The sequence below is a fragment of the Arctopsyche grandis genome, chromosome 6 (genome assembly GCF_051622035.1).
Source record: "Arctopsyche grandis isolate Sample6627 chromosome 6, ASM5162203v2, whole genome shotgun sequence".
Taxonomy (NCBI): domain Eukaryota; kingdom Metazoa; phylum Arthropoda; class Insecta; order Trichoptera; family Hydropsychidae; genus Arctopsyche; species Arctopsyche grandis.
Window position 1 is genome coordinate 18673101 of NC_135360.1, and position 19337 is coordinate 18692437.

Here is a 19337-nt window from a genome sequence, read left to right on the forward strand (position 1 = left end):
TATGTCAAATATTGGAATATTGTATTATCAAAATTCGAAAATAAGCCCCTCCCTCAATATAAAAGGTCCAGAAGTATTGTTTTCAGAAGGATTGGAGGGGCTTCACAGGTGTATTAGCATGGAATCTTTCTTCATCTAAATCCAACTCTGTCTGAATATCATTATTTTTCAACACTTACGCAATGCAGTCCGCGAACAATTAGAACATATGTAGATAAATCGAAAATAATAAAAATGATAAAATCTACATTGAATGTTGATACAGACATTCGTATCTCTAAAATTGTGATAATTTTCAAGTACTTATCCTGAATTACATGTGAAATTTAAAGGATGATTTTATGATATACTAGCTGAACCCGGCGTGCGTTGCAATGGCACAATAACGCATGCAATTTCCGTTCCCGAGTTATAAGTCGTGGTAATCTAACTTATCCAGCGTTTAACACCGGAAAAATGTGGGCGGTGAATACATTTAAGATTATTCAATTGTTTTTTATTTTACCCCTACAACGCAGGTGGCGACGCAAACACATTTGAAATTATTGCGTTGCAATGCCACTCATTCCCGTTTTTTCTGTTACCGTTCCCGTTTTTACGCACAATAACACCTATAAGTTTCATCGGAATCGTTTCATTATCGGGTTCCGTTTCTCGATTATTTTTGAGGAAACGTGCTAAAATTGTCCGTTGACATATATCGACTGCAACGTAATTTTTCATGTGGACAATCCTGAAAGAGTATTTTAGAAAGTCGGGGACCTTCTACCGAGAAATTCCGAGAATATTTAGAGGTGATGCGATTTCAATTACCGGTACTGTATAGTTTGCAAAAATTTCCAAGGTTTTTAAAAGTACAGTACAAGTAATAGTGCTATTACAATATGTTATATGAGGGTTGATTGTACATAGTATGCACGCTTTGAACGCTTTGATAGATGAACTTTTGTAGTTATCCAATAAATATTTCGAAAGTTTACAATTTTGGTTTTCTTTTACCAACTGTTTGACAATGTATTTTATATAGACATACATATACATATACATATACAAGTTAACGATTACTATAATAATTTGCGATTCTCCGGACTATTTCGTACAAAAACTGTCCATCCCTACTATCGACAGTATCAATACATTGAAACGCTCTTATTTCATTTTGAAGCAAACTGGATAACGATGTCGACCATTGGCAATGCACTTTTGTTTGGTATACAATAAAAAAGCACTTAGTTTATAATTTTTCCAGGAATCGGTAAAATACAAGACGCTGCTGCGGCTACGACATCGATCGCCATCGGATCGATGAATTTATATATGTATACATATATATTGTATATATATACATACATACATATATGTATAATATATAAAATGTATTTTAGTGTGCGTGCCGAGCTGTGTAGTCGGCTGGGGTGTGTTCGCCACAAGGCCTACCGTCGATGGTGATTGCTCGTGATGACAGGCCGGCGCCTGCCACCTGTAGGCCGTCTACCTGAGCCAGTGATCGCCAACCTTGCCGCTCGCGAACCGGTTCGTCTGTCCGTCCGTCACCTGTCGCACCGTCTCCTCTCTCCCACCGGCTCTCATAAATCACAAGTGCGCTCAATATGTACTCGCCATCCTTGCACGGACGTCATTTTACCGTTTCGTATCGGGCCGAAACGATGGGAACGTCTCGTACATTTCAAGTGCCTTCTACTTACGGGCTGGGGCTTTGCCGACTTCGGTAGTTCGTTTTGAATGTTCGATTTTTGCACTGAAATGTTTGCCATTATTATACTCGACTCGTACGGCTAAAATTAAGTATGTGTAATTAAAGTGTTCAAACGATACGTTTGCACGATAGATGTATCTGGGGTAGTTTCGCTCAATCGGGTCTATCAAAAGTTATAGATAGCTTTTGACTTGGAGCTACGCCTATACATATCGACCATGTGATGCAAAAGGACCATGTAATTCGAAATTAGGAAATGGAAATTTTGGGCTGAGAGAGCAAACATACCAATATATTTCATATATTTACTGTGTAAAATCGACACACCGGTAAAAAGACCACACGTGCTTTTAAAATAAGGCTTCATAATATATTTCTTTCTTTATTTAATAAAAAATATTTAAAACATCCTTGCTTTTCACGATTGCAACTGAAAAATTGCATACTCCAGTTATAAGATTTTTAATAAATATGTCTAAAATCTACAAAACTTCTAAGTCGACTTTCTCGAAACAAAAAAGAATTGCACTTTTGGTTGTCTTGCACTGCACAATCGATGGTTCGGTGAATTTTGCGGACAGGATTTTCGCGCATGGATACAGCCGAATACATACATATGTATATGTTATATTTTATACATACATATATGTTATATTTTATCATTTATCATTTTACAGGATAGCCAAATAACTCGAGTATTAATTAATGCACTCTGTGATGAATGATTTTATTTGATTTAGCCACTAAACGCTTTAAATCCGAGATTAATGGAACACGAGTGACGCTTTTTTATTTATTTTTTTATATAAATATGCGACAAACATGGTTAGATTATTTTTGTACTACATATGTACCAATAATTTTTCAAACAATAGGACATTATTTACAATAGAGAAATTTATGGACATTTTTATTTGATACACACCAAATTTACGAGAAATACATAATGTAGGTTGCGTTTTATAAGATTCAACAAATTCGAGATGCGAATAATTCGAATTTACCGGAGGATACTGATTTTTTGTGTCCGTTACAACAATTAAACCAGAAAAATTGGAAAATTCTAACTGGAGACGGTCGATCTGTGTTTTAATAACCACAAGATCTCAGCAGAATAGTATTTGGACGGGACTTGAACTCACAACCTTTCTACTGGTATGCAATAGTTTTATCAGTGCACTAAGTTGTGGTTATGATTAGTCGACCTGGCGACATACAGTCAATCATGTGTAAATTTTGCATGATAAATGTGACAACGATGAAAGAAAGCAATATTTGTAAAAAAGCATCTCTGATATTTTCGCAAGTAATCCTAATAAGCTTAAATTTAAAGATTATTCCCCACAAGACGATTGCTTACATGATTGGTTTTCCTATTTTTCATCGATGTTTTGCTGTTGGTTTCATGTGTGTTGAATCTTCGTGTGAACAATACTAGTGTGGACGATCCTCTTGTGATGAATCTTCATGGAACCTTTTATACACAGCAAGTGAATCCGTTTTTTAAGGGACATGCTTATCTAGGAATTGATTCCTTTTACTTATATTTCGTGCGTATAATTTGATGACAAGAGATAAAATTGTTAATCGAAAATGGCCGTAGTCTGAATCAGTCGACGTCAAATTATTTGATCGAGCCGAAGGGAAGAATGTTGGCCACTTTTGTGTTTGATTTTTGACCGAAATTATAGACGTCGTGCAGACCCTAGACGTCTGCGTCCCTTTTCGTTTGCTTTTGCCCGTCTCTCTCGCACAAGGGATGCGGGCCCATTACGCAAAGCATTCGACGAACCGTCATTATTTAGATTGGGATTTGGAAAATAATATAGCGGCGACCGAACTTACCCCAGCCACTAAAAAAAGGGTTAATTGCGTCCGCGTTATTTGTTTATGTGGAGTATGTACATACATGTGCGTTTGAACCTATCGGATATTTGGTATAATATAAAGCGATATAATATTATGTACGATATAAACATGGGTAGTTGAACAGAAATGACCCGTTTTTGAAAATAATCGAAGACTTATATTGTTTTAGTTATATGTTCCGTTTTTGTTATTTAATACTTAGTAAGTGTCGAAAGGTGAAGAATTGTATAAAACTTTTCGTGGTTTTTGCATTGATGATATAAGAAAATTGCTTTGATGTAACCGGTATATATCAATGAAAAGAAAAAGCATTTAAAAAGTGGAAAAATTATAGCTACATACGAAATTTTTTAAATGAATTTCAAAGCCAGTGCTTTAACTGTAACATTATTAAGGAAAGGGGACTAAAAACGTCCCATTCTGACTCAATATCGCAGAATAAGGGCGAAATTTTGTTTCAAAAATTACTATTTTGATAACAAAATTTTTCTATTCATTTATTTGTTATACAACCTACATTATCATCATCTATAGACATTCACCATCCATTTGCTGGATGGTGAATAGAAGGCCTCTCCACGCTTCTACTCGTCTCTGTTTTGCGCAACTCTCATCCATCTCACCCCACACATTTTCCTAATTTCATCTACCCATCTTTCCTGCGTTCTTCCTTTACTCTTTTGCATTCTTTTGGATACCATTCTGGTACTTCTTTTGTCCACCTTTCGTCCATTCTTCTAGTCACGTGACCCGCCCGTTGCCATTTCGGTCTATCCACTATGTCCACTACTCTTGTCATACTTCTCACCCACGTATTCCGTTTCCTGTCTTTCCCCGTTATGCCAAGCACACAGCGTTCCATACTTATTTGAGTGCATTGAACTTTGTGTAGCATCTTGACGTTCAATGTCCAAGTTTCGCATCCATTCGTAATCACTGGCAAGACGCATTGATCGAAGATCTTTTTCTTCAGGCAGAGTGGAATTTTTTATGAAGTAAAAATTGATCATATAGTTAAATTGAGTATTTGCTCGCAAGTTTTTTCTTCGCTTTAAAAAGTGCGCTAAAGATAAATATTGACTTTATCTATGTATGTAATAGATGAAGTTTTGTGATCTGGAGATTTTGACTAATTTGACCTCAGAATCGATCACTGATTCTTTTTGACACATTTTCATGAAAAAATGTGTGCGTATGTGTGTGTGTGTGTGTGTGTGTGTATTTTGGGGATTTTTGAACATTGTTAGTCCTATCGAACTAAAACTTAGTATCGGTTACTGAAATTGTTATCAACACAACGTAATTTTTTTTTAATGAAAGTAATGTCTATCAGTAGTAGCTTATATATTTTCCTAGACAGGTTCCATATATTCCAGGTTGAGAACTATCGGACTAGTCTCGATTTCAAACGTCTCTAGGGTTGACTCGGTGGTTTCTAATAGAAGTCATTTTGTCTGTCGATTGTCTATAATGGACAGGAAGAGTAAAATGACGCCATCGTAAAATGACTGACATGCCCAATCTTACCGCAAGACGTCCGACAATGCTTTTTTAACCCATCGAGTGTGCGAGTGGTGCACGTGTGGGTGTGTCAGCAGACCGCAATTCAGCGAAGCGGCGCTACGTTTGCAAGGCCACCGACACCGGTTATTTCGCGTTCACTTTTGGTCAAATTTACCCCCAACGACAGTAATCCGAAACGGCAATCAAATACCGATAAGTGAATTAAGGTTGACGCTCTTATCTAATCCACAAAATGCGGCCTCTAGATCTTTATCAAAATTTCTATTATTTTATTTGTAGTAATTTTCTAAGAAATGTAATTTGTCAAATTGGGCTGTGTCTTATCTTCACGCTGAATTCTTAGCAATAAAATATTCGTCTCATATTTTAATTACTGATTGTGCATACATTATTTGATTCATTCGTGTGCCGATTTCCCTCATGATAAATTTTAGTACCTCTAAAAAATTCGCAGACTTACCTTTCAAATATGGTAAATATTACAAATTTTAAATTAAAATTTAATCTTATATCATGGTTTTTATTTTTACAAGCCTCTTTTATGCTTCGCTTGGCTCTTTCGTCTGCCAACATTTTGGGTTTCATATCCTACATTCTTCCTATCGTTTTGAAACTTTGTATGTAATACACTTACATATTAAAAAAAACGGTGCGCCCGGTTCGACCGAATCGCTTTATTTAATTACTCGTCTGCTTAGTATTACGGATAAAAAACATTAGCTATTAAAAAAATGGTAAGAATTGATTTTTTTTTTAATATTTTAAACGTTATTAATAGCTTAAAAATCTCTGAATGATCACAATATTCCTTGTACATATAATACATGTATACAAATAAATAAAAAAATATATATATATATATATATATATATATATATATATATATATATATATATATATATATATATATATATATATATATATATATATATATATATATATATATATATATATATATAAGTATGTTGTTCAAGTGTATCTAATGTTCTAATATATTTTGACTAGTTGGAATATACATATTCCATCTAACTAACTACCGTTATAGTTGAGGTGCATTTTCAGTTGTAATATATTTTGACTGGTTGGAATGTATTCAGTCTAATCAGTCAGTAAGTTGATTCATTGTAAATCATTATGGTGTGAACATTGTTGTGAAGTTTACCGAAATGATCTGTTTGTTGAATAATATTGTTCGTATCAGTAGTGTAGGGGTTAATTTTTATGATCTCACGTATACACGTAATATCGCAAGTATTATATATTGATTCGTTTGATAAATATTGTTTTGTTATCTGTTTTGAGGCTTATTGAATTCAATTGAATTTTGTTTGTTTTGTGCATATCAATGCCGAGATTAAAGTTCAAATTTACATGTGGAACTAATCGCCTATTTGTCCATCGATTTCGAACCAACGATTTGTCAGCTTTTGACTGTATCGATAATTTATGAATTGTTTTATTGCTGTTTTTATTTCTAATCGTAAGCTGTGCATTTGTATCCAAAGTTCGTCGTCAATGTATAATGTACATACATATGTATCGTCAAAACCAACCTGAAAAATTGTGTATATTGAATTGGCGCCATAGCGCTGTAAGGCCAGCGTCGCGACGCCGGAATCCGTCGCGACGACTCCACCTCTTCCCTCCCCCCCGCTTCTCAAGGTCACGCATGCACTCTCATCAGTACAAGTTTTCGAACCCTGTTGTACACGTGGCTTACAGCACGTAAAACATAAATACCCCAAATGTTTCGCTATTTCATAATTCACTTAAAATTTGTTCAGTTACCAGAGTGAACATGTCTGATTAGAAGTCGAGTTTGGTTTAAATTTTTAAAAATGGAGTGAAAAAGTTACTGTTCATGTATTTAACATGTGTGTTGCGAAGGGGCGGTAAAAAGTCGCGTTTCGATAGCTAGCTGTCATCGCTTCGATCTGACACAAGATTCAGACGTAATTTTCAATGGGTTCGTAAATGATTAAACTCCTCCAACTTCATGTCGGAGACATTAGCTTTTTAACTTCAATGTTAACTAACCTCCGTATGTTGGTAAAATATCAAAATCGATATGAAGAGTGGAAGTGGTTCAAAATTAGATCACAAATTTCTGACTGGCAAGAATTTCATGAAACTTACAGTGAAGCTTTGTAACAAAGTTGGTTTTTTGATAATTTTTTTGTACATATGTCAGTAGCATGCGGTGAAAATCTACCTATTTTTGTCGCATGGCTTTATTTACGTGTGCGCTAGCAGAGTAATACCCCAGAATAACGGGACTCGATATGTCGTTACTTAGTCCTCTTGTATCCTGCTACAACTCACGTAAGTAAGACTGTGCTACAAAAACACGCCACTGGAATGTGTGTATATTATTTTAATTAATTTTAACGGTTTTAAAAAATATTTATATCGAAACAATTTCACGTCTCAATAGACTATTGTTTATTACTATATACAAGTATTTGGTAAATAAAGATGTAGTGCTGATTTCTTATTATTAATATCCGTATGTTCGTGGCAGGCCTGGAACTCATGTATATACGATATTAATACTTTTTCATACTTGAAATAAGAGCGCGTTTCGCATATCGTGGAATTATGTGAAAAAAACCGGTACAGCGAGCGAGACGACACGAGACACGGCGCGCGACAGAGGGGCGCGATGCGTACGCGCCGTCGGACGTGTTTTGCTTACAGCTGCAAACATTCCGATTCACATGTACAACTATGCACAAACAAAATCTATAGATTCATTCGTAACGAGCTTTTTACTTTTTCATGCTTGAAAAAGTGTTTTGCATATCTTGGAGCGATGCGAAATAATTAAGTAATATTTAAAATATATATTAATATAATAAATAACTATTCAATTCGCTTTTTCTGCAAGCACGAATTTTTGTGCACCGGGCTACTAGTTTATTTATATTATAGTGGTTGATTTTAAATTATGTTATAACACGTAGCAAGGAATATAAACCATACATAGACTAATCTTTATCAGTTGAATTTTCAGTTTAATATTGAAATTCTCATATTTTGAATATACATACATATTGTATTGATTTATTTTCAGTCTAGCCGGTTATTATTTATCATTAATATTAAGATGACGAGTTCTTCATTTGATAATTATATTTATTTTAATAACCTGCGATGTGTCGATATAAAAAAAAATGTGATCAACCTTGTATGTCAAAGTGTACCTACATTAAATATTTGATTTTTTACCTAGTGCGTTTTACGTGGAGCAATAGTAATGTGTAATGTCTCGTTCGTTCGTTTCCTGTTGTGTATCTCACATTTTTTTGTGTCAACGTCAAGTGTCCGATGTATTCGCGACCCGATCATCCAACTCGGACATTATACACGTTGTTTAACCCTTTCGTCGTGTGTTAGTTATGTTTCGTCGAAGAAATGCTAGACACCGAAGTCGTTTTTCTGTTTGAGAGCGATTTCCAGTATACGATAGCGATGAAGGTTTCTTCGTTAAGTTTATATTCGTCGGTCATGCGATTCTCAACCCCCTCAAGTCGGCTTTATCGCTTTCAACGATGTCATTCTGACTCATTTCGACCACTGTTTTTCCTCAGAATGCACTGGATTCTGAAGGCTTTATCGGCAACCTTGTCGATAACGCAAATCGAATGTTAGGTATATTAGTGTGTGTTGGTGTATTTTTTTCAAAGGGTAATATGCCTTATCGCTTTGAACTATCGTCGTGTTTGACAAGTAGCTATATTTATCTATGATGACAGTGGCGTCAAGCTTGCATATCAGGCGCCAACTGATTTGCGCTGAGATCTAAAGTCATTTGCTAATTTATTGTAAAAGTAGAATGCTCATTGAATACGATATTTATTTTGAGTTAATTTCTTGACGTTGGTTTCATTATGATAATCCAGTAGTATTTGTTCGAATATAAATGACCAATTTGGTTAAATTGAGAGACTTTCAATCAAGAGATCAAGATTTGTGAACCTGGTGGATTCCTTTTAAGAAAAAAAATTATATATGTACATAATTTGGTATTGAGATCAGATCAGATTTCATAAAAATTGTTAAATGTAACAAATTTAGATATGTATATTCGTTCTCTGGTTCGACTTAGTTGTCACGTGTATATTGCTTTTATCCATTTGTCATTCATTCGTTTAGCCCAATGGTTTTTTAACCTTTTACTTTATCGATGAACCATAGATAGTAACAATAAATGAAGTTTTATGATCATGCGAAAATTCGGACTCGAAATTTTGACTGATTCGACCTCTGAATCGATCACTGATCACATTTTCATGGTTTAGAAAAAGTGTGTCTGTATATTTTGGGAATTTTTTGAACACTGTTAGTCCTATCGAACTGATACTTGGTATATATTACTCGAATGCTTATTGATACGACGTTAATTTTTTTGGTTTTAAGTTGACCGGAAGTGGTACTTATAGCTGTCCTCTTTTTTAAGTTTTTGGATTGAATTTTCTCCTAAGCCGATTAACGGATCAGACCGATTTTTTTTATAAAAAGTTATATAAAGTAAGAAGTGGTAGGTACAAATGATTTATTTCATACACTAATATTTTTACCTCAACCGGAAGTAGTACTATTACTTTAGAGATACGAGGATTTTCGTGTATTTCTCAAAAACTCTTCGGTGTATTAAATTGAAATCTCATATCTAGAAATTTTAGCTTAATTTTATTTTATTTTATTTTGTTTATAAATAAAATAAAATTTACAGTTTCATAAAATTACAAAATTGATAACAAAAAATTATTATTATAAGAAAAAACATTTTTAAAATTTTCGCGTATAAGATATATTAATATCAAGTAATATATAAAATGTAGTGGTTTGCTTTACAAGTTTAATATAGAATTTTGACGAGCCACTAAAATGCCAACTAAATTTATGAATCAAACATGCTTATCGGTTTGAGGCAATAGTTAAGCCAGAATGCTGTAAATTTGCATTATAAATTCTTCTCGAGTCACTTCACTTCATTCATATATTGCTAGATTTATTTATACATAATATCTTTGTTTATTCGAATAAATAGATATTAGAAATCGTCGCAAGCAACATTTGGAAAAATAAACAATGAGCGGTCGGAAATTGCGGTCGCAATGTTTTTCTTTTCACATATCCCTTATCGACATTTCTTGTACTCCCGGTTAGATATCGCCGGTTTACCCATTGCCATTTTAAATCGCTCAGCCAAATTATGTATAGCTCAATGGTTGGTATCTGAATTCATTGTTTAAACGATTCCTCATCAAATTGACAAAACCACCCCACCCACTATGTATTATCTGTAATTTTTTATATGGACAAGTTTAATACTATATGTAGGTGTTGCTCAAGGAGCAAGCTGTAATGGCATCATGGGATTTTTTTTTAATAAAATGTGTCCATACTTTCACTTACCTTAGTCGATGAGTTTTTTTTTATTATGCCTTTTATCTCTTCGAGGTTTGGAATTTCTGGACTTCTCTTAAGTGGTTGTCAAAGTATTGTGTATTAAGTTTTCAAGTCTTACATATATTAAGCGTGAAATAAGTCATGCTTAGCCTCGTCAGAGCTTCTTTTTTTTTCGTAAACTTATAATTTTTTCCACATTTTAGAATTCTGCGCGTGTTTTGTTTTGAAGTGTGTTTGAAATTCTTAACCGCGTTCGGCGTGTCGAATAAATAAGGATGTTTATACACTTGTGGCGCCTAGTCGACCGCTCCTAGCAAATTAATTTTGGCTTGTGTTTGTCTTGCGGATTGTTATCGTATTATCGTTACTTAACCTTTATCCATCCTTCGTTATAAATTATATATAACTTATCATATTTCAGCGACTCTCGACGACTGTTACATAGTTAGCGTCAGGTCCGGCCCGAGGGTATATGGCGCCCCTAAGCAGACTGGTTTCAGCCCCCATTGAATTTTTAAATAATAAATTTCATTAAAGTTCTTAAAATTTTATGCTGAAGAAACATATAAGACAAAAACAAAAAATTAAATTAAATTTTTTTATTTAAAATAGGCAAGTTTTATGTATAAATGAGAATAAAATATAATAAAATACGTATAACTATGAATAAATTCCGCGATGAAGACATTAAATTCATATTCAACAATGAATTGAAGAATTTTATAGTGACATTTCTTCTTTCGAATATGATTGGTTAAGAAATTTAATTTCGTGAAGCAAATCCATCCTGATATATATATATATATATATATATATATATATATATATATATATATATATATATATATATATATATATATATATATATATATATATATATATATATATATATATATATATATGTGTAAATACATAAATATGTTTCAGCAGTATTTTATATAAAATACAATTCCAAATTACCATTTCTACCGACGACAGTTTGCTGTTTTACTAGTGTTATTCGCGAGTCGTTGATATTTGTCCCGACTTCCTGCGTTCCTCGTAAATTATAATATTTTACAATCAATATTGTTACTTCGAGTAGAAAAATTAAGTTGAATATATAATAGAATGTTTTATAAGTTCAAAGAAAGCCAATTGTTTTTTTAATTTAATAATCATAAAAAGAAAAATGGGGGCGCCTCGCAGCGCCTCTTGTCTATGGCGTCCTAAAAGCACTTGCCTAGTCTGCTGCACCTTTGAGCCGGCCCTGGTTAGCGTGTTGGCACGAATCTGGAAACTCACCAATCGCAATAAGGGCGGTTTTGACGTAAATTTGCAATAACTGATCTTACAATCGACCATAAATCTCCTGTCGGCATTGGCGCCACTTGCAATTTGATAGCAGGCGCGTGCAATTTGCGGTTCGCGAGCCGCCGACGTTGCGTGGGCGTACGAAGCAGACAGGTGTTGCGTATGTGACGCCAGTGGCGTCTCTGACGCTCGACATACCCCCAAAACAACTCGATGACACGTGTTGTAATTAGTAATGCCGCAAGTCATATCCATAGGGGAGGATATAATTATGTGTATGTCCACAACAATATGTTATATTACTGTCAAATTAAATATGCATGCATATTTACGTACTGTACATATGTATATATAATATGTATGTATTCAAGGTCGACATATTTGAAATGTTTGATTCGTTCATCTTCGATTGCTTCTTGGAATTGCTAGAACTTCACGACTTTTGGAGTACTGTTTGATTATCGATTCACCTGTGCCATTTACAGTCCCACGCGGTCCAACGTACGCCATCATTATAATGCAATATATGGCTCAGTTACTGCCCAATACGCAATTTTAGTTGTATTTGGCCCAGTGTGGCGTCACCACAACACTTCAAACTCGTTTATGTTATAGCGGAAAATTGATTGATCCTATAATTATAATTATATCATTGGACACATTTAAGTACTAGTAAGTTCATAGGCGGAAAGCTTAGAATTTGACATCTTCCGACAGAATTTGCCCTCTTTCGATAATGAGGAATTTCATCTTTTTATATGTACATATGTATATTTTTTTCAAAAACAATTTTGGAGCATTCTTATGTGAGAAGTTTATTCAGAATGAGGGATTTTATGTTCATACGGCACCCGATAATGCCACGATAAACAATGCCAAAAGTACATTCTTAAATATTATATTTTATTTTATCTATCTACATATATACATATATATTTAAATGAATGTCTGTCTGCTGTGTGTCTCGAATAGGCTCCTAAAACACTGAAACGATTACGATGGAACTTTCAGGATTTGTTGTATGCACGTCCGGGAAGATTACTGTAAAAAAATGGCCCAAAAACAGGAATGAGTGTCATTGCAACGTAATAATTTCAAATGTGTTCGCTGCCTGCGTTTTTCCGACAAATGGGAACGGGAACGGGAATGCTTTATTGTGGCATAGCAACGCATGCCGGGTTCAGCGAGTATCCAATAAAAATTAAAACAACACTGAGCCACAAAAAACTTTTCTAATTATACTTGCAGGGAATAATAAATCTTTACTAAGTTGGACCCACTGAATTCGAATATGACAATGATTTTTGTTGGTTTCTTCTCGTTTATGAGAAATCTTTTGCACTAAAAATCTTGTATTATATATTTGAATTAAAGTTGTTGTGCGCCGGTTTGATCAGTTTCAGAATGTAATTTCAACTCTTGTAATTAAATCTTCACTAATGAAAACCAATAAAAAAGTATATAATAATATGTATTACCAAATATCATTGTTTATAGATTAAAAACACTTTACATATTATCAAACAACGCATAAAAAACTAGGGATTTCCAAATATAATAAAAACGAATTTATTTATTAGCTAGGTATAAAAAAAAAATACGTTGTATTATAAGAGTCGGTCACGTTTGCGGATATTTTCTACTAGTGTTTGATGCACTGCGTGATGAGTAGGTATATCATCTAATGCTAAAATTGGCATCTCACTTAACGTTCACGTGTATTTTTTATTCGATTTGCATATGCACACATACATACGTACGTATACTTTGTAAATATTATTTTTAATAACGTCAACTTTATACGCTTTTCAATAGCAAATTTTGATTCTTATACATACATATATAGGTGGTATATACATATATGTATATATTATTTTCAATTTCCATAAAAATATTCGCACAACGATGGGTACCTACTCTTCGAGACCACTCTTTACGCAGTGCATTCTTCATGGGTGGGCCCGGTCTGAACGACTCGCATATATTTATTATATTCAACATATTGACATATAAACGATCGCATCCGAAAAACATTAAAACGTGACTATACCTACTAATATTTTTTATTGGATTTTAATGTGCAATTAAAGTCGCGCCGGATACGTTTAAATATTTAAAGGAAAATCAATGTACCCACACACGATTTAGCCAGATATACATAATACATAATATAAATTTATCCAATTCATTTTGATGACAGTTTACGAATTTGCAGTGTCTACTCGTCGACCGTTCGCTTATTTAATATTCAAAGCATAGAATTCATTGATCGCTATCGCTGTGAAGTGCATTTGTATCCATCTGACTTGTAAATGTGTTTTATTTGATAGAAGTTGTGTTTTAATTTTGTATGTAAGGAATTAAAATTTTTTATGACTCGGTATATTATACATATATTTTATCTAATGCGATCATGTCTATGTATATAGAATTCGTCTAATTTATCTGATTGCTCGTTGTTGCGATTGTGATTTTCAAAATTGACACATAAAAAGCATTCAATACATTTTTCAATAAATTTATTTTATCTTTTTAATAATTTATTATTTTTTTATTATTTCAGAAACACCTCCCCCACCATATTGCCGTTTCGCTATGGACGATAAAATTAAACCTGAAGGTGAGTTAATTTTTTAATGAATTCTGTTTACATCGTATACATATATTTGATTTTGTACTTATTGTACACGTATACATATCGTAAGTACATATGTACACATATATATCGTGACTTAGATTATTTCTAAATTCAAAAATTTGCCGTCTTCCTAATATATGTACATATTACATATGAGAGCATGAGGATATTGAATATTTTTGTGATTAGTTGCACCGAAATAGTATAAATGTATCTAGAATAAAGGACACAACAGGACTGTAGAGTCGGAGTCGTTAAAATTTTGAGCAATTCTCAACTCCGATTTTGTGTTTAAAATCTGTAAAGCCTTTTTCCCTTAATTATAAATATTTAGTTTCTAACAATGTTTGCAAATGTGAGACGCATTGTTTCAATTTTTATCTTTTCTCATGTTTGTTCAAATTTATTAGAAGGCTAATATTTTATAAACCCGCTACGCCAAATACTAGTTTCATAAATAAATAATACAAAATATCCAAAGTAAATATAAATTTAATTAAAGGTTGATGATTTACTTCAGTTCACTATAAATGCCGAGAGAAAATTCGGGCCCGTTGGGAAAATTTAATAGTGACAAAAAAAAATTGTTTAAAAATAAAAATAAATTGTGCATAAAATACATAAGTATATATACGAATTGAGCAGACAGGAATTTTAATTTACATCACTCACCTTTTCGGATCGGGTCATTGTCATTACAAGTAGTCTTCCCCCTTCTTTATGTGGCGCTGTATTAGTATTCCCAAGATATGTATACAAATTCGAAAAATAGCCCGTTGGAAAAAAATAATTTTACTTATTTATTTACGTATTTTTAACGGATTCACAGCCCTGATATACATATGTATTGGCTAAGCTAAGGCACCTAGACATGGATTAAAGCATTTAAACGTGGAATCTTAAAAATGAAAATCGTATTTTCATTAACTTAGGCGACCCCATTTGGGGGTTCAGCACCCACAAGGTTGGGAATCCGCGAGTTAAGCGATGCTTTGGTTTAGTCATGAAATCGTAAACACTTCGAATTTACAGTCGAGTGTTGGTAGCAGGGTAAAATTCCCACACTTTTCCCAAAGAGATTGAATATGAAATGGAATATATTTCTATTTAATAAACGTATGGCTTGCAATAGTGTAGGGCTATGCGCTTTATTGGTTAGTTGGCGTTGAAAAGGTTAACAGACTTGTGTGTGTGTGTGTGTGTGTGTGTGTATGGCCCGGAGGTCAGCGGCGCGCGTGGGCGACGGCGCCGGCGCCAGCCAACACACACACAGCCCCAAAGAAACCCATACACGCTTGAATAAATGCACTTGCATCGTGTTATCGGTCAAGCGAACGGGCTCGCCTTTTACCGGACGAACTAGTTATATTATGTGTATGTATGTGCACAAGGTATGTGTGCACGTCTCGGCAGTGTCCGCCGCCCCTGTGCGATGGAAACTCGGTCTCGAAACACTGCCTGATCCGTCCTGTTTCTGCTCATACCGGGGATCGGGTAAATTGTTCCCCATGTGGATAAAAATGAAATCGTAAGGGTTAGGGCGTGTTTTTTTTTAGTCCTCGTGGCTTCCAGCCAAGGAAGGACGTTCCCAGTTAATTGTTATTACCAGAGATCGGCGCGGAAATGCGCCAGCATAGAAAAATATGGGATCCTTTTGTCAATTTCTATTGTTCTATTCTAAGGTTAAAAACAGAAATTGACAAAAAGATCGCATTTTTTTCTGTGCTGGTGCATTTCCGTGCCGATCTTTGGTTATTACTAGTGAGCGGAACGGAAGCGTGCTGTTCATTGTTAATTGTTGGCAGTGCTTTGTTAAAGGTTCCCCGAACCTTTTTTTTGCACTCTAGCTATGTAAAAAGACTCAAAACGCCCGATTCCTGAAAAAAGCACGCTCCCTATTCGCCCTTTAGTTATTACATATTATTATTTTATTCAATCAATCAAAGTACACTCGTCATTACAGATCGCTCCAATGCGACGAGTGTACTATACACGTCAAGAAATTATATATATTTTTAATACATAATCATTACATATGTAATTCGAAACAATACATGAAATATACGGCCAGACATTTTATTTTATTTACCATACATACATATATACGGCCGCAAGGACCATTGAATTAATTTTTAACAATTAATTAAGTACAGAATTAATCCATTGAGATGTCTATGGATTTTAGGTATTGTGCACAATTATTACAATTTATACACGGAATACATACAGATGATTATTGAGACATATGTACAGTGAGCGACAAAAATAGGTACGCAGTAGCAAAATTTCATTTTATTCGTATATATCGCAATATTTTTGATTTAAAAGTTTCTGAAATCATGACTAGGATCATTAAGATAATAAAACAAGACAAATTATTAATTATATTGATGTATTTATTGAGATATTGGAATTATTTACGAAATGGACAAAGTTGGGAAAAAAGTATTGGCAGTTCTTCGAGCGTTTTTAATTTAATTTAAAGCGGTTTTCACGGTATAAATTTTTTAAATGTTTCCTTTTAATAATATATACATAAAACAATAATATATAAATAAAATAAAGCTTAATATTTAGTAATTCCCCCTTTGTTTTTGATTACTGCCTCAATTCTTCTGGGCATAGAATAAAACAATTTTTTTATAACATCTGGGAAAATATCCTTTTCCCATGTCTCCGTTATTATGTTTTCCAGCTCCTGAAGCGTTTTTGGATTGCGGGCTCTTACTTTCCTCTTCAAAATCGCCCATAAATTTTCGATAATGTTCAGGTCTGGACTGTTCCCGGGCCAGGTAAGGGATTTAATTCCCAAACTTTCATTATAATTGGTTATCTAAAACAAGTCGATGATATTTACCACATAAAAAAACAAATTAAAGATAGAAAAACGGTTAGATAACTTACAGAACGAGCTCGATGACAAGGTAAAGAGTCGTCCTGAAATATTGGTTCAGCGACGAATTCTGTGAGTGCTTCGATGGTGGGTAAAACACGTTCCCTTATCGTGTTTTTGTATTGGATGGCATTCATGGACCCTCGGACGAACTCTAGCACCCCAATTCCATATCCTGTATTGCACCCCCGTATCATGACATACGGGGAATGCTTCGCGGTCGCGAAACACAACTTGCGTGAAAACATTCTCCACTTCTACGGCGAACTGTGGTCTTCCCATCTGATCCAATAAGATTCCAATTAGATTCATCTGAGAACACCACCCTGTACCAGTCCTCTGATATCCAATTCTTCTTGTCCTTGGCCCATTTCAACTGCTTTTTCTTCATTGAAACCGCCAAAAGTGGCTTTTTCGCGAATTTGATCGCTCTAAACCCTAATTTATTCAGCTTCCTTTGGATCATACGGGTATGTACTGCTGTGGATGTTGAAGTGTAAACCTCATCCCTGATTTTAGAAGCAGTAATAAATTGATCTTGAAGAGCAGCACGTTTTATGACACGATTTTCACGTTCCATCAATTTTGACTTCCTTCCTGATCCTGGAGCCCTTGTTAATAATCCTGCATCACTGTATTTTTTGATGAATTTTCTCACAGAACCTTCACTGAACCCCACCCGACGAGCAATCTCTCGATACGCGATTCGCTCTTTCGTAAGAGCCAAAATTACCGCTTTTTCATCGGTCGACATTTGGCGTGCGGACGACATTTTTCTGATGCGATGTTATTGCAACCAAAGTTAACGCGAAACTAAATAGGGAATTGACCATCAGCTTTGTAAATCTTTGTACCAACGGTACATAGAGTTGTGTAAAAAAAAAAAAGTTGGGGTCTCATTGTTTACGGCAGGTAGAGAGGTTTGTTTAGCGCTGTTTGTCCGAAATCTATGTGCGTACCTATTTTTGTCGCTCACTGTATATAGATTTAGATTTTGTGCATAATTTTTACAAATTATACACATACATAAGATTTTTTTGTGACAACAGGAAAGGATTTATTTGCCAATTTGAGGAACCGTTTCAACAATGATCAGATAAAATTGGTAAACTATGATAGAGAAACGATCGATTTGGAGTAAACACAAAACACAAAACACAAAACACAAAAAACGAAATCGAAACACAAAACCCCCAAATCTAACCAGCAGTTTTGGTGAATCGAACCAGTGATCGCATGGTACTAAACATATACGCTACCGTTAAGCCAAACTGCTGGCTATATGTAAGTTTCTCCTAAATTTCTTCTAAAATGGGAATCACTGTCAAACCTATGTACATATGTCAATACAAGGATAAAATATCACCGAAAATACTCCAGAGGGTGATTTTTGACTGGGTGCAAGATTATGCGTGCTAGCGTTTTTTTACATGTGCAAAACGAACTATAAAATTTAAATATAACAAAACGAGTGGGGGGCAGAAATAAAAACAAACAAGGCTACTGGCTATTGGCGGTGAATAAGCTGTCATTGTCTCCAAAAATTTTGGATTCTTTAATTTGCTTAGCCTTGTAAAAATAACGTGCCGTGTGCCTCTCGGTGTGTTTTCGGCCTTATCTGTCGTATTTGTATATGATGTCTACTCCGCTCGATCCACTCTAGTTTTTCCGACCCGGATTTTGTTTGTATAATGTACTAGCTGAACCCGGTATGCGTTGCAATGCCACAATAACGCATGCAATTCCCGTTCTCGTTCCCATATGTCGGAAAAGCGTTGGTCGCGACGCGAAAAATTTTGAAATTATAGCGTTGCAATGACACTCATTCCCGTTTTTTCCGTTTCCGTTCCCGTTTTTTACCTTAAAAAACCCACTTGAATTTATCATTCTGTCGGTCTTTATGTTATTATTGTAAGTGCCTGAAGGTGTGATTGCACTCTCGCCTAGGCTGGAACTACATACACATATTGTTCGGATTCGTGTTCCAC

The 19337-nt window shown here is 34.5% G+C and overlaps 1 protein-coding gene across 1 annotated transcript in view; it reads left to right on the forward strand.

Moving 5' to 3' along the window:
* Positions 1 to 19337, forward strand: part of LOC143913450 (mothers against decapentaplegic homolog 6-like) — a 74865-nt gene that overhangs the window by 12024 nt on the left and 43504 nt on the right. The window contains exon 2 of the mRNA XM_077433254.1: positions 14382 to 14438. Coding sequence (XP_077289380.1) covers positions 14382 to 14438 — 57 coding nt within the window. The remainder of the gene's footprint in view (positions 1 to 14381; positions 14439 to 19337) is intronic.